General features: G+C 42.7%; 1 protein-coding gene across 3 annotated transcripts in view; it reads right to left on the reverse strand.

Moving 5' to 3' along the window:
- Positions 1-1274: 1274 nt before the first annotated feature.
- uacab (uveal autoantigen with coiled-coil domains and ankyrin repeats b) overlaps positions 1275-15803 on the reverse strand; it is a 39324-nt gene continuing 24795 nt past the window's right edge. For all 3 annotated transcript variants that reach the window (XM_026163098.2, XM_026163115.2, XM_026163106.2), the window contains exons 3-19: positions 14419-14507; positions 13602-13666; positions 12323-12380; positions 10594-10664; positions 10259-10365; positions 9531-9712; positions 8971-9008; positions 8524-8580; positions 8300-8407; positions 7809-7841; positions 6897-6989; positions 6677-6707; positions 6521-6567; positions 3640-6327; positions 3221-3370; positions 2209-2274; positions 1275-2038 (exon numbers count right to left, since the gene is read on the reverse strand). In XM_026163098.2, coding sequence (XP_026018883.1) covers positions 1967-2038; positions 2209-2274; positions 3221-3370; positions 3640-6327; positions 6521-6567; positions 6677-6707; positions 6897-6989; positions 7809-7841; positions 8300-8407; positions 8524-8580; positions 8971-9008; positions 9531-9712; positions 10259-10365; positions 10594-10664; positions 12323-12380; positions 13602-13666; positions 14419-14507 — 3955 coding nt within the window. In that variant the 3' untranslated portion in view covers positions 1275-1966. The remainder of the gene's footprint in view (positions 2039-2208; positions 2275-3220; positions 3371-3639; positions 6328-6520; positions 6568-6676; positions 6708-6896; positions 6990-7808; positions 7842-8299; positions 8408-8523; positions 8581-8970; positions 9009-9530; positions 9713-10258; positions 10366-10593; positions 10665-12322; positions 12381-13601; positions 13667-14418; positions 14508-15803) is intronic.

The following is a 15803-nucleotide window of genomic DNA, read 5'->3' on the forward strand; positions in this document are numbered from 1 at the left end:
CAACACCACCACACTACACCATCAGGAGCCACAAAGAGCCGGCTCAGGGGTACGCGTCTGCTGCTCTGGGATAGCTGCATGAATCAGCTGCTCTATAAAGTTGAGTTTTAGCGGTTTTTAAAGAGGTTTGGTTTAAAAAGCAGTAACACACAGCAGCAGATATTAGCAGATGAAGCTTTATCACTTTAGTTTCTTATGCACATTTTTAGCGTTTCTCAGATTTCTAATAAATGCCACTAGTGTTCAGTAAACGCATGCAGCTGTAACAGCTTCCAAAAGCAGCAACTGCCTACCCCTGGTCTGCAGTGATTATTACATTTTCTACCAACTTGGCCTGCCAAGTTTCACCACTAGAGGACACTCTGGTTTAAAGAAAAAGACGACGTGCCACTGCAAACTGTAGGACACAGCAAGAAATCGCCTCTTCACACCCCTGTGATTCGAATCCTGCGTGACCAGTGCACAGATTCGTGTAACCGGACTGTGAGATAACTGAGCACTCACCCAAATATACCTCATACAACTGTCTACAAGCGCGGCAAGAAGGCTTTAGATTTGGATCCACTTCAGGTCTTTGGCATCCGATTAGTTTGGACCTCCAGAAGAGAAGAAAAGAAGAAGAAAGGTGTGCCACAAAATGAGTTTGACTTAAAAGAAAGCGAGTGAAAGTTAAAGGACAGGTTCACGTAGTTTCATCTGATTTTCAGCCCGTCTGTACACTGACTGATTTACTGGGAGCTGTAATCATTTTTTGAGTCAAAAACAAATGGAAATATTAAGGCTTCATTCCCCACAGTTAAATTTACTGTGATTTCACCATGTCACCGTGCACTCCCAGCAGCTCTGCAAGGAAACAGGCAGGCAAAAGGAGCCTTTGCCCCAAAGTAAATACTAATCATTCAGCTGGATCTCATATTGCATTTGTTCAACTTAACACCAAGTACTAAAAGTATTATCACTTCTTAAACTAGTTAGATCTTAGCAAGAACAAGAAAAAAAAACTGATGGCTCATCTCAACATCTGCGTTGTCGCCTGCAAGCTGAAGAAAATCATAAAAGAGTTTTCAGACTCCCTCTATGTAAAACAAAAAGGTTTACCTACAGGAGCTAGCACACTACAAGAAATAGTCATTTAGCTTTAGGCTGATAACACACATGCACGATTTGCCACTCTGTACACTGGCCAGGTACAGATAGGCGACATGAAAGTACACCTAAAGTACCTTTCTGATATTGCTACTGTTGCTATTCTGTTTTTGCTTCATTTGAGAGTGTGTGTGTGTGTGTGTGTGTGTGTGTGTGTGTGTGTGTGTGTGTATAAATCAGCAGCTGAAAATGTATCAAAGAAAACAATGATTACAGCAGCCAGTAACTCTGAGCTTCTGAGCTGGAAACTGTGAACCCCTCCCATTAAAACTCCAGCAAACGTCGGTGTTAAACATGGAAGCATTCTGCACGAGCGCTGACAGTCAGGCGGGAATGTGAAAAGTGGTCTGCTTGTCCAGTTTACAGTTAGCTGAGTGTTTCAGGAGTAATCCAAGAAAGGGATGCACATTTTCAAATAACCTTCACATCACTGAATATAATGTGTAAAAGTTGCATAAAATCCACAGATCTTCACCATCATTAGAAAAGATGTGAAAAATAATGTATGAAACAGTTTGTTGTTTTTACATACTGTGTACCAGCAACTGCAAAGTGTTTCTGCATACAGGTAGTTGATTACATTTGGCTTTAACTGCTGAGTTTATGTTGTCTGTGTATCTAAAAGAAAACGCTGCTGGTGTTCGTCTGCATCTACAGTTTGGAGACTTCTTAGACTTTAAATGCAGCAAAATGTGTTTTCTAACAGCCTGTCAGCAGACACACACTGGGCGCCCACAGGGGCCACAGCAGGAACACTTTACAGCAGGGGATATGAAAACAGTGAATCTGAGTCAGCAGGTAGCAGCAGGGTTTTGAAGCTTTAACACACAAACTCCTGTCTCATGCGGATGATCTGCAGCAAGGCGGCCTGGACGTCCTCGTCCATGTGGCCCTGTGGGAGAAAAGGAAGAAGGGCTTCGGTACATATATAACATCAGATATTAACATTAGACTATCATCATCTGATATTCTGTAGTAACCCTGCTGCAAACTTTCTTTCGTAGACAAACCAGACAAATCTCACTGTGCAGTAATCTCCACAGATTAATGAGTAAGACTTACCTGGGCTGCGCTGAGCAGATGTGTTCGATAAATTGAAACCACCTCTCTGTGTTGCCTCTCAGCATCCTTGTGAAGCAGAAAGTAGGAAGACGTGAGTGACACTGTGCTTTGTTTCACGTCTTTAACAGCTAGACAGTGTAATTAATATTGACTGTATTCCAGCTTCCAGCTGCTGTATGTTATGATGTTAGAAGAGCAGCATCCAACTTGCTCTAAAGTTGTTCACGTCTTCTTGTTTTCAGCTTTTCATTACGTTATCAATTCAGTTATCCAAAATAAATATGTAATAATAATAATAACTAAATACAGTATATTGCCAAAAGTATTCACTCATCTGCCCTCAAACATGTATGAACTAGAGTGATGCCCCATTCTTAGTCCATAGGGTTTAATATGATGTTGGCCCGCCCTTTGCTGCTATTACAGCTTCAACTCCTCTGGGGAAGGTTCAGGAGTGTTTATGGAAGCACATTTGTGAGGTCAGACACGGCTCACAGTCTGCGCTCCATTTCACCCCAAAGGTGTTCTGTCGGGTTGAAGTCAGCCAGTCAAGTTCTTTCACACCAAACCTATCCATGTCTTTATGGATGCTGCTTTGTGCACTGGTGTGCAATCATGTTGGAACAGGAAGGGACCATCCCAAACTGTTCCCACAAAGTTGGGAGCATGAAATTGTGCAAGATAGTGGTACTATAACAAAGCATACAAAGCTAACAGTGACTGTGGAATATTTAGTAGCAAGGAAATTTCATGAGTGGACTTATTGCACGGTGGTATCCTATCACGGTACCATGCTGGAACTCACTGAGCTCCTGAGAGCGACCCATTCTTTCACAAAGGTGTGTAGAAGCAGTCTGCATGCACGGGTGCTTGATTTTATACACATGTGACTGTGGAAGTGATTGAAACACCTGAATTCAATTATTTGAATGGGTGAGCGAATACTTTTGGCGGTCTATATTTATATAGTTTGTCTAGAACACGTTTTAGCATGTGATGTGTGTCCACTTACAGCCAGCTGCTGCTGTAGGCTCTTGATCTGAGCTTGGAGTGTGTCGATGGGCTGCGTCTGCCTCTTGGGTGTGTTGCTTGTGTATGTCAGCTGGGACAGACTATTCAGCGCCTGCTTTAATCGCTCAACGTCTGTAAGCAACTCTGTGATCTGTCACACAGACAAAGAGCAGGACAAATATCGACGTTAAAGATCATTTAACGTCGATCAAGGATTTCCACAGTAGAAATGGAAAAATGTCAGAAAAATCTTTTTCCTCTATTCATCAAAATAAATGACAAACGCGTCTCAGTGGTCATTATCATGCTTTTCATTGTTACAGTGGCATTTAGAGTTTATGTGAAACACGCGTAAAATTGATCAAAATCTCTCAAATGAAACTGGGAACAATTAAGACTATACTGTGAATTGTTTTGTACCTTCTTGTCTTTGGCTTCGGTCTGCTCAGCTGATGTTTGAATCCTCTTCTGCAGGTCACAGATGGTGGTGAGGGACTCATCGTATCTCTCTTTCAGCTCTCTGATCTCCCTTTCGATGGCGCGCCCCTTCTCCTGGACTGCCTCCATCTCCGTCCTCGCCCTGCTCTCGCCCTCTCTTGCTTTTGTTGCCTCCTGATGGACCTTTTCACGCTCTTCTACCAAGCTCAGCAGCTTGTTATTCAGGCTGGCGGCCTCCTCCTCCAGCTGCTGTTTCTCCTTCTTCAGCTCGTTCATTTGGTCTTCCTTACAGCGGATCTCTTCGAGAGCCTGAGTAGCCTGAAGGAGCTCTGACTGCAGAGCAGATACATCTTCCGCCCTCTGGGCGTTGTTTTCCTCCTCTTCGCGGAGAGCCAGGTGTAGCTTAGCCACTTCAGCCTCCAGGGCTTCCTTGGCCTCGGCATGCTGCAGCAGAGACTCCTGCTCCCGGTGGAGTTCCTGCACTTCTTTCTGAAAGGCGCACACCTTCTGGGCCTCCGCCTGCTGCGCCTCTCTTGCTTTCTTGCAATCAGCCTGCGCTTGCTGTAAGGCATCATTGAGGGCTTTGAGCTCGGTATCGTATGTCGATATGCGTGTCAGCTCTGACTTCAGACGCTCCTGTAGGTTTTGAATTTGAGCATTGCACAGGGCATTTTGCTCTTGAAGTTCAGCTTTCTGAAGTGTTACCTCGTCGAGCTGCTGCTCTAAGTTGACCAACTTCTGGGTCAGTTCTTCACATTTAGCCTTGAACTCCTCCTCATTTTCTTTGTGCTTTTCACTGGAAACCAGAGCGACGTCTAGTCTCCTCTGAACAGATTCCACCTCAACTTTCAGTTTCTTTTCCTCCTGTCTGTTGCCCTCTCTGGCAGTCTTTTCTTTGTCATACTTCTCTTCCATTTCCAACAGTTTTGCTGTCAACTCTTTAACCTGGGTGCTGTAAGAGGTTTCCTTCTCCTCAGCTGTTGTCAGAGGCACAAACTTAGACTGAATAGCCTCTTGTATGGTATCAAGCTCTTTCTTCTGAGCCTCCAGTTCGTGAGTAAGCTTAACAGTTTCATCCTGAGCCAACGCATGCATTGCAGACGCCTCATTTGCTCTATTCTCTGCCTCGACCACGGCAGCATTCAGCTTGTCTGTGATAGCTCTGTGGTCTTTTACACTGATGTAGTCGTTTTTCATCTCCAGCAGAACTTTTTCTAACTTTTCTTTTAACTTTTCATTTCCTTCTTTCACATTCTTCAACTCTTCCCCACTTTCTTTTTGACTTGTGTCCAACTTTAACATCTCAGCTTTAACGCTCTCTAAGGTGGAACTTAACTCCATTTTCACTTGCTCGTGCTGCTGTCTGGGAACATACTGTCCCTCCAAGCTCTCTTTGAGAGTCTGACTCTGTGTGGTCAGCTGCACACACTCTTTATCTCTGTCTTCACATCTCTTCTGCAAAAGCTCAACTTTCTTTATCAGGTCGGCATTCTGACACCTCATAGTGTCCATCTCACTTTGTTGTTTCTCACTCGTGCTGCTGAGGCTGCTGATATTCTTCTGCAACGCGCCCCTCTCGGTCTGAAGCTGTTGGACTTGTGCCTCTGCTCTTCCGCAACGTTCGCCGGCTTCCACCAGTTTGTCCTCGAGATCCTCCAGAGCCGTTACCATGTTCCTCCGAACTTCCTCGTGGTTCTGTATCGGTATAAAGTCCACCTCAATCCTGCTGTTAAGCTCATCCAGCTGCTCTTGTAGCATGTCTTTTTCATCCTCACTCTTCTCAACCTCATGAATCAGAGCCTGGCTTTTTGCAGTCACCTCCACCAATGTCTTTTTCAGGGTAGCGTTCTCATCTTCCAGTGCTGCCCAGACCTGCTGCTCCTCAGCAGACAACGGCCTCGGGCCTCCCTGTGAGGAGGGGCTGTCTAGCTTTCGATGGAGCTCCGCCACCTCCTCCAGCACCCGATCGTAGTCTTCCCTCAGCTCGGCGAGCTGCCGTTCCTTCTCGTCAACTGCATTGGTGAGCAGGTTTTTCATGTTGTCGAACTTCTCGGCCGGTACGGTGTTGCCATGTTTAGTCTGGGCCTCTTTCAGCTGGGTTTCCATTTCTAAAAGTGTTTCTCTCAGTACGTCTCGCTCTGCAGTCAGATTTTGGACATCATGGTTCAGCCTCTCCGTCTCAGCTGCTAGTTGGCTCTCACTGCTCTTGTACTCCTCCAAGGCCTTCTCACTCTGTTTGAGGCGGTTGCGAACGCGGCCCACTTCGGCCGAAGCACCTTCATACTTGGCCTTGACGTCCTGGAGCTGAGTGCGCAGTTCTTCTGCCGCTTGGCCTCCTAAATGTTCTTTGACAGCGACTACGTGGGCTTGCAGCTGTTTGACCTTGCACTCAGAGTCCAGCATCCGTTTCTGGACGTCTCCCAAGGCGTCCTCGAGCTCTTGAACCTGCTGGTCAGCCTGTTTCTGGATGGTGTCTCGGCTCTGAAGTAGCTCCTGGCACTCTCTGGTTTTACGGCTCAGTGCAGACTGAAGCCGTGTCGTCTCCTCCTCAGCTGCCTGCTGTCTTTTCTTGACTGCCTCAAGTTCATTTCGGAGCGCATCCAGCTCACCAGGAAGACCCTTCTCCAGCGGTCGGGATAATGAACGTGAGAGGGGAGGATTTCTGAGCATCTTTAGAGAGAGATAGGAAAAAGATGCTGAATTAGTATAGTATATGTTTATATTGCACAATAAAGTCATTCTCAGCTTTGCCCCACCCACCACTGTACATTCAAACCTTTTAGATGTAAACTATGAAAGAAAGACGTGCATAGACACCAGACACATGCAGCACATATAAAACTGTTCACAGGGGGGGAAATACCTGATCAGAATCCAGGCTGTGACCTTTGACAAAAACATTTTCTTTACCTGCAACACAACAGCACACAAACGTAAAACTAAAGCAAACACAAACTCTGCTGCTAAAGTTTGAAATTACAGTCTTTTCTTTATGGCCCAAAATAAGCAGGAAGCTGACCTTTGATAACCGACTGACCAGAGTATTCCCCCTGTGAAAACACAGATGGACAAATCGATTACAAACTGACCGATTAGACAGAATACATAAAAATACAAATAAAATAACACTGCTGTAATCAGAAGGCTGCACATGCCTGTTAAACTTGAATCCGAAAACATTTTACTTTCATAAGGATTACCTCGAAGCAGAGACCACACACATGCATAAATTCACTAACCAAAGTACTCCGGAGCTGGACCTTGACAGTCTCCTGCCCTCGAGCGCCTTCATCTTTTTCTTTGGTGCTGAGTAACATCTTCAACTGTTCCTTCTAATAGAAGAAGAAGAAGAAGAATGTTAAAAGCAGTGAGGGTAAGAACTCACACTTCAACACTTTAAATGAAATGCTCAGAAAAGGCCAAACCAATCAAACAATTTACTCTGAAACAGTTCGTAACATGAAAAACACAGATATCAGATAATGTACCTACTAACCATATGTCTAAATGCATCTACTCCCTATGTGTGCTACAGTTTGTGTTATCACCACTGATGTTTCTAATTCAAAAAGTTTTAACAGCATCAGATATTAAAGGGGCTTAGCGAAGACGTTTGGATGTGCTGCAGGCAGAGTGAAAAACGAATGCTTCTACAGGCAGCAGAAGTCAAAGGGAGGGAGGTGAGGCCTGAAGTCCCGAAGAGAAGAAATCTGGTCTGCAGGTTGGCACATCTTTACGAGACAAAACTGCTCCTGCGCCCAAGATACTAAGCTGCAGGCAAACACTGATCCGCGCACGGTAAAATAAATCCACAAAACACCTCGACATCCATGGCTTTAAAGGGCGAGCAGCTTCACGCTTATTTATAGACTAGTTTAACAATTTCCTTTTACTTTGAAGTGACTGTTATTTATTCCTTATTTATTAAATGCTGATAACCTAAAAAAAGGGAAGAGCTCTTGGAAGAAAAGAGTTCACTGTGCACAGGACACAATTTCACAAAGAGCAAGCTACAATCATTAACCAGCACTGTCATACAAAGTGTTTCCTTGTTGTTCAAGTTACGTATGCATGCAGTTTATAATGAAGGATAAAAGCGAACATTGTGAATGAACCACAGGCAGGAGTAAGTGGTTATTTTTCTATCATACCTCTTTTTGAGAGTCTTCTGCGGCCATTTTTTCCTGCAGATGAAAAAGGATCACAAGTCAACTCACATGAGAGATTAATAAATGACAGCTGATTTCATTTAATTGAATTTCCTTGCCCTTCTGCGTATTGGAAATTGTTCTGGCAGCTAATAGCAGGCAGCTATCATGCTCACTTAAGAAAGTCTCCCTTTTTTTAATATAATTATAAGCCAGCTCTTCCTCCTCAACACCTAGGGTTAGAAAATTATCACACATTTCCTAAATTACACTCCTTATGTTAGAGGAAAAGGAGACATTATGCCAAAGCAGCGTGACTCAGCTTAGCTGTTGTTATTACATTTTACTTTAATTCATCATTTCAGTCCTAAGAAGGACGTGCAAAACCATCCGGCAGGTGCAGTGAACAAAGTGAGCCAGACGCCTGGAAGGCTTTACTGTACCGTTGTGCACAGGGGCTCTGTCACTGTGGGAATACATTAGCCTGGATTTACCTGGGTGAGCTGTTGCTGGAGCATGTTGACTTTATCTAAGAGCGCTTTCTGCTCCTGGTAGTACTTCCTGAGGCCTTCCTGCAGAGTCTCATTCTGCCTTTCCAGATCCTGAATAACAAACAGCAAAAAAAGACAAAACTTTAAACAAATAATTAAAATGATGAATCAAAAATAGAAAAGACTGTTTGTGTGTAATGAGTATGGTGACGTTACACAGCACTTACATGTATGATCTGGTCCTTTCTGTTAATCTCAGCTGCCTCTGTTCTCTCCACTGAATGCTGAGGATAAGACAGGATCTTAATTTAACATTACCACAGTCATGAAATCACAGAACAATTCTCACTTATAGGCACTAGATGGCAGCGTTGCACAACTGAGCAGATCTATGTAGCCTGAAATGTATAAACGGTGTGCTGAACAACACCAAAAAAGATGTTGAGAGATGTGGAGGGAGCAGCAGGAGAGGGCGAGGTTACAGTGCTGGAAATATAAGCAACTCTGACCACCGTTATCTTTAACAAATATAGAGCTTCAGCACCATTTCCATTAGGCTACATGTCACCATGACATACTCCACAATGAGTGAAATGTGGAGAATAACAAATGCTCTTTATTATTATATTAAAGAGACTTAAAGATGATGTGATTTTTGCATGTTTCAGCGTTACCTGTCGCTTCCACTGTTCTATCTTTGCGGCTTCTTTATCTGCAACACAACCAGAAAAGCGAAAGGTGACATTTCATTCCTCCGCTGTTTGTTATCAGGATAAGACAAAAACACGTTCAGAGAGAACGCAACCAAGGAAGGCAAAAGGAAGCAGCTGTGAAAGTGTTGTAAAACATGTAGAACAAAAAAACAAAACACAGGATTTGAAATGTATAACTTTGTATACTTATGATTCGAAGCCAGCAGATACTTAAAGTTAAATAGCATCTTGTCATTATTGATAGCATATGTAATAATAGTACTGTCATGTAGCCTAAAGGCTACACTTTTGTTAGTCTTTACAAAAATCACCTTTCACTTTGTACATAAATAATCTGGTGAGCCGTCACGCTGATGTGTTTTATGCCACTAAGTATCCAAGTAACAAAAGAAATAAATAAATAGTGTGACACTAAGGTTTAGACCTTTCCTTTATCTTTAGGTTAGTCTGGAAAGTTTTATTTATTTATTTTCTTCCAAAAGCAAATTTAGAAATAGCTGTTTCTTGTCCTGCTCTCTGACCTCTGTTGGCTTTGTCGATGTAACTTTTGACCATCGTGATGAGCTCCTGGTCCTTGTTGAAGCGAGCGTAGTGATGTGCATCGTGACCCAAGCCGTCCACAGTCTTCACATCGGCGCCGCTCTTCAGCAGCACCTCCACTGCATCCTTACAGCCGAACTCACAGCCGAGGATCAGCGCGGTCCTGAAGGCGTCAGAGACGGTTTATAATGAAGGCAAAGCTGAATCATCAGAGTGCTTCACACTGATGGGGATGTACCAGTAACCTGACTGCAGCCAAGGTGTGCAGAAGAGCATTTCTGAACACACAACAGCTCAAACCCTGATGCAGATGGGCTACAGCAGCAGAAGACCACATTGTGTGCGACTCCTGTCAAATCAAATTATCTTAAATTCTGTAACATTCAGAGGGCAGGTTCAGAATTTGGTGTAAACAACATGAATGCATGGATCCATCCTGCCTCATAACAGGGGTTCAGGCTGGTGGTGCCTTCATGAGCTCTTACTACTGCTGTATTTTTCAGTGTTGGATTCTGTTTGCTTCCCTTTTAAAAACAAAACTTTTATTGCCTGTTCAATCTAAACTGGTTTCATGTTAATGTCACAAAAACGCCAGAAGAAATGAGACTTGTTTTAACTTTTCAAACTATATAATCTGTCCAAATCTTGCTTTCCACTTCAATTAAAACTGCTCTAACAGGCCCGCTCGGCAAATTGGAGTGTATCTTACTTGTTTTGTTTGTCCCGGACAGTAATGTCAGCTCCTCGCTCCAGCAACAGCTGACAAATACGGGGATGACACATCTGGGTTGCCAGAATCAGAGGTGTCCTCCCATCCTGAAGAAAGAAAATAAAAATAAAAAACATTCACATTCCTCTACAGATGTGAGTACACTCCTTCATGATCTGATCCACAAAGAGCATTTATGTAAACTAGGTTAACATGACTTTAAATGTAGTTTAAGACCTCCACACAAGGCAAACTCAAGGACTAAACACAAGCACAAAATGGCTTGGGCTTTTTCAGAAAAATACTGCAAAACAAAGAGCAAAAGCAATTCTCACAAAATCGGTGGCATTCACAGCCGCCCCGCTGTCACAGAGAAGTTTGACGCTGGAGGCACAGCCCGCCATGACTGTGGAGAAAAAGAACAGAGCGCTGCAATCATTTCATCTCATTTACCACGGAAAAACAAGCACAGACACTGTTGATGTTGAAAATAGTACCATCAAAGCTATACGCAAACCGCCTTTAAACAAACTGCTGAATTTTATTTTCTATAATGTCTCAAACATCAACATCCATATGCACGCATGCGTAGGCTTTGATTATGGAAAACAGTCAAAGAGAGAAAAGAGTAGAGTTTACTCCAGTACACACATACAGAGTAGAGTGAGTACTTGAATAGAACTCAATTGGGTTGATGCTACAGCAGTTACTATTGTGCTACTGCACAGGGTACCAGCTCTATTTTACCGTAGTACACCTATAATTTAGTAGCAGCAGGATAGTTGTTTACTATAATCTTCTACTGCTGCTGTCAGTACTAGTAGATTATAATAGAATCAGGACTACAGTGGACTAGAATAGAGTTTTAAAATACACTGAGCACTTTATTGCAGTGGAATCAGAGCTGGAACAGAGTGATGTCACCTCAACATTAGATGAGAGAGAGCATACTACTTAAAGCTTTGAACTGAGTCTTTTTTTTCTTAGACCAAAATGCAAAATACACTATATGGACAAAAGTACTGGGCCACCAACACAGGACACCTACAGGAGCTGTTCAGGTATGGGAGCCAATGCCAGAAACTCAGCAGAATGTCAGTGTGCATCAGCACTCAGTGGTCAGACACAGACATGGCTGAGATGCTGTGTTTCCCAAACACTTGCACTTTGCAATAATGCTACTGATTTATGATAGTGGTATATCTAGGAGGGAAGACATTTCATGAGATACAATAGTGGCATCCTATTACAGCACCAGGCTCGAATTCAGTGAGCTCTTTAGAATTACTCATACTATCACAAATGTATGCAAAGGCCAAATTTTACCTGAATTCAAACATTGAAAGGTGTGGGCCAATACATCTGTCCATATAGTGTACAGTGCTTAACCGCCCATGGATGGTTTATACCACAGCTGCCATAAATTAACAGTACTTGTAAATGCCAAAATAACTTTTTTAATGTTCCTAGAAGTGTTAATACATCACTATGTGCAAATTCTTAAAATATAATCATCGTTGTTATATAACTTAAAATTTTGTGGTTTTAGAAAAAATAAGAAAAAAATAGTAAAGTGCATTATTTTTTTTAAATTAAGCAATCATTCCTGAACAGAAAACTTGGTTTTAGTGGTTGCTGGCTCAAATTTGGATATAAAAATTCAGTTAACTGAATTCTTTAATTTTTAGAGATTTCTAAATTATTTGTGCTTCCTTCTTTTCATGACAGGCGGTCAGCACTGTTGCTCTACAAGTCTGCAGGGATTGGACAGCGGGTGGTGTCCAGAGTTCAAACTCAAAATGCCAAACTGGCTTTTAATGTTTGTAGTACCCCATGCTGAAATCGACTCCCCTTGGATCTCAGATATATCGGCTGTAACCTCTTTCACGCCACTTTTTATTATTCTTTGTATTCTTCTTTTGGTTTTATGGTGCATTACTTTTCAGTCTGTTATTTTATCATTTTCTTGAAATTTACAATATTTGTAAAGTCCTTGGAACTACAAATGTTAATGAATTGCTGTGTGAAATAACTTTTCCCTGCCTTGCCGTAGAATAGTCTTACCAGCATCATGTAGAGCCGTTCTTCCTTGCAGGTCCACATTTCCAACTGGAGAGTTGTGCTGTTAAAAACAAAGATAAACTCAGATAAAGAAAATGTAGAAACTGTTACACAGCGTGTATCAAAACAAATAAAGAATATGACTTATTGTCAATATAAAAAGGTAAACTCACACTTTACATTACAGGTTCGTTAGCACAGACCTGTTTCAGTGTATTATAGTATAATGACACAGAGCCAGGCAGAAGCTGTAATCTGATTCAAATAACAAAGAAATGACCCCTTAACAATTCTGTTTGGTCATTACTAACATGCACTGTAACTATGTAGGGACACAAAGTGTTTTCAGTGGAGTACAGACACTCAGGTTCTCTTATGCCAGTCTACTTGTCCAGCAGTGGTTTAATTAGGTTTCCTTGTTGCAGGTGTGTAAAACAGGAGCACCCTAAATATCATGTATTTCCAGCAGCTGGCAGTGAAAACTAAAAGGCAGAAGAAGGAAGGTCATATTAGGATAAGTGGTGCTGTGCTCAAATGCTTGTGAAATCTACACACAGCCCACTCCACTGACTGGGCTCCAGTGATTGTAGTGCTGTGGTGATGAGGGCTGCAGGACTCTATGCTAACAGGAGCCTGATGTTGCTGGGTAAGCTTGACAGTACGATCTGTCCCCCACTATAAAAACTCCACTCTCTCTAGCAACAAGGGCCAAAAATTAGCAGCATGCTCAAATGACATAGTGAAGAGGGGGCGTAGAACAGCAATGGGAGCTGAAGGTAGCGCATTGGAGGTGGGATATCCTATACCGTGATGGTTTGGGCTGACGGAGGGAGACAGTAGCTGTGGTGGGCATCCAGCTGCTATGTCTGGTGTGATGACGGCACTAAGAATGGATGGCAGGTTTGCAGGAGGGTAGGCTTGTCAACAGCTCTGACAACCCCCTGCCAACAGCCACAACCTCCATTAGATCATTGCCATGCCAGATATGAGGGGGGCATGAGGGGGAAGGGACGCAAGACAATGAGAGCACAATGTTGCAGAGAGACAGCCGCCTTATTGTAAACACATAAATCCTCCAGAGGGCCACGGTGACTCAACAAGCACTACTGTTGACCGATATGGAGTGGCCTCAGCAGCCACAGCTGTTTGGCAAAAAGAATTTAATGGGGCTGAGAGGGAATCTCCTCTGACTGACCAGTGACTGTGAAACTGTACCAAATAAAAAGGTAGTATGTCATTTCATTTTGGCATACGTTTTCTAACAATGACAGCTGCGCTTTACCTGCAGGAGTTTCTGCACACACAGAGAGTGTCCATTTCTCGAAGCTAGATGGAGAGCACTTTTACCTGAAAGAGACAAAAGCAATTTCAAAACAACAACAAAAAAAAGTTAATTTACAACCCACGATTTGCATGTATGCATATTTAGAGAAACACGCCACAACATGCAATTACCCCATCTGATGCACATACTACAAGTGTTTACAGTACATGTGTCGTTTAATCTGTTTAGAGGACTTCAAATGATGTTAGATTAATTCATTATATTAAATAGAAATGCAATATTTCTGTAAATACAGCATACAGATTTGTTTCAGTCAAACTAGATTATGAAGTAATTTCATTGTTGCTATAATAGCAGTTGTAATTTTAGTATTAAAACCTTTGTTACGCCCTTTATAGGGATGGGATTGCCGTTTTCTTCAGTCTGTGGAAAGTAACAGCATGATGTCATTTGTTCTTCAAAGTATTTAGCATTACCACTCTTTTGAAGGTTGCATACTCTTTGCCTTAGTCGCTCGGCAGTGAGAACTGCTGTCACCAGTGGATAAAATTTATGACGGTCTGCTCAGGTCCAAGCAACATATACTCACAGCTGCAGAAATATATTGCGCCTTTAAGGGTCTGTGAGTGTGCATGCTAAATGGTTCTGAGCTATGAAGGTGATCATGCTCTTTTTCCAGTTTCCATAGCGCTTTTTACATTTCATAGAGCGTTTGCAGACAAGTCAGTGTCTTCTATCCAAACTCTGAGTGACTGCTACGATCTGCTAGCAATCAAAGCAATCACGCACAAGGCTTTTGGTGCAACAAACTTACCAGCGGCGTCACTCGCAGTCACATCAACATTGTGTCCCAGGATGAGATTGAGGACTTCTAAGTGTCCTCGTGTTGCAGCCAAATGAAACCTGGAAAACAAGAGAGAGATGGAGATTAATTAAAAATTAATAAATAAGAAATAAAAAAGCCAGAAAAGACTGACAGGGCATGGGTGAGAGGTATGTAGCAGAGAGCAGAGAGCACAGAGTTGAGAAGGGCAAGTGAAAACGTGATAGGGTGTAAAGAGACAGGGGAGAGGGTAAAACTGAGAGACAAGAGAGGGGCTGCAAACTGATGCCTGGCTCCAAGCTATCAGCAGGATCAGCATTCTCAAAACATAACGAGAGCCCTCAGGGTTTGTGAGGTCTAAGTGACAACTAGGAGCGACACAAACTTGCTTATTTTGCAGAAAAAAAAAACGTGTCTACCGACAAAAAATGTTGAATGCATGGTAATAGCTAATAGTTAATAGACATGAATAGTAAGCTTATTGATATCTACAGCATCAATCAAGTGTTGTGACTGGGATACCCAAGCCAAATTATCAAATCTATCGACCAATGAGAACCATGTGACTCGACTGAACATACTCAGTGCAAGTTGGAGCGAAAGTGTTTAATGCAATATTGCTACACAGTGCACATATTCCCTCGTTAATTGCCTACTTAGTTAAGCCGTTTCCCACTGCACGTGTTTGCCAACATGTATTTAATCATCACCTTCAACTGGAAACGTTCCAGCTGCGCTTGTCCAATGTAACCCACAGCAGCACTGCTGCTAGTCTCCATGCAAGACTGCGGAGCACTTGTGTGTAAGCTAATCTCTGTCTGACACCCACCCGGACACATGAGCCCGTTCATACACTAACCCCAAGTTATCTGCCAAGGAGACAGCTCGGCTGTCACCTCAACGCTGGCGTGGGTATTAAAAGCAGTGTTGATGACCAGGAGATGCTGATCTTCTGTGGAGCAGTGGCGTCTTGGGCTCTCCAGGCCAAACAGCAGACGGGAAGCAGAGTAAAGCTATCCAAGTGGGGTGATACCCCTCACTAAGTTCATAACCTACATCACTTTCCATAAGGGAACTCAAAGAATGCTTTGAAATAAAGTTAAAGGTACATAAGTGCAATTAATTGAGTGCATTTCCCCATGACTTTGAAGAATAGAGAGCGATGACTGTCTTGACAGCAAATATAACTCAAAGCCAAAATGGCCAAGCCTGAAAATCTGGCATTTCCTGTCTCTACAATAATAAAATAAAGGCAAAAATGCCAAAAATCCATCTTAAATAAAGTATGATATTCAACAAATGCAAAGGACTGATGCTATAAATACATGGAGACCTCAGTGAAATGGTTAGACAAGATTTTTTTTTGGAGACTAATG

This window comes from Astatotilapia calliptera, chromosome 1 (assembly GCF_964374335.1).
Source record: "Astatotilapia calliptera chromosome 1, fAstCal68.1, whole genome shotgun sequence".
Lineage (NCBI taxonomy): Eukaryota > Metazoa > Chordata > Actinopteri > Cichliformes > Cichlidae > Astatotilapia > Astatotilapia calliptera.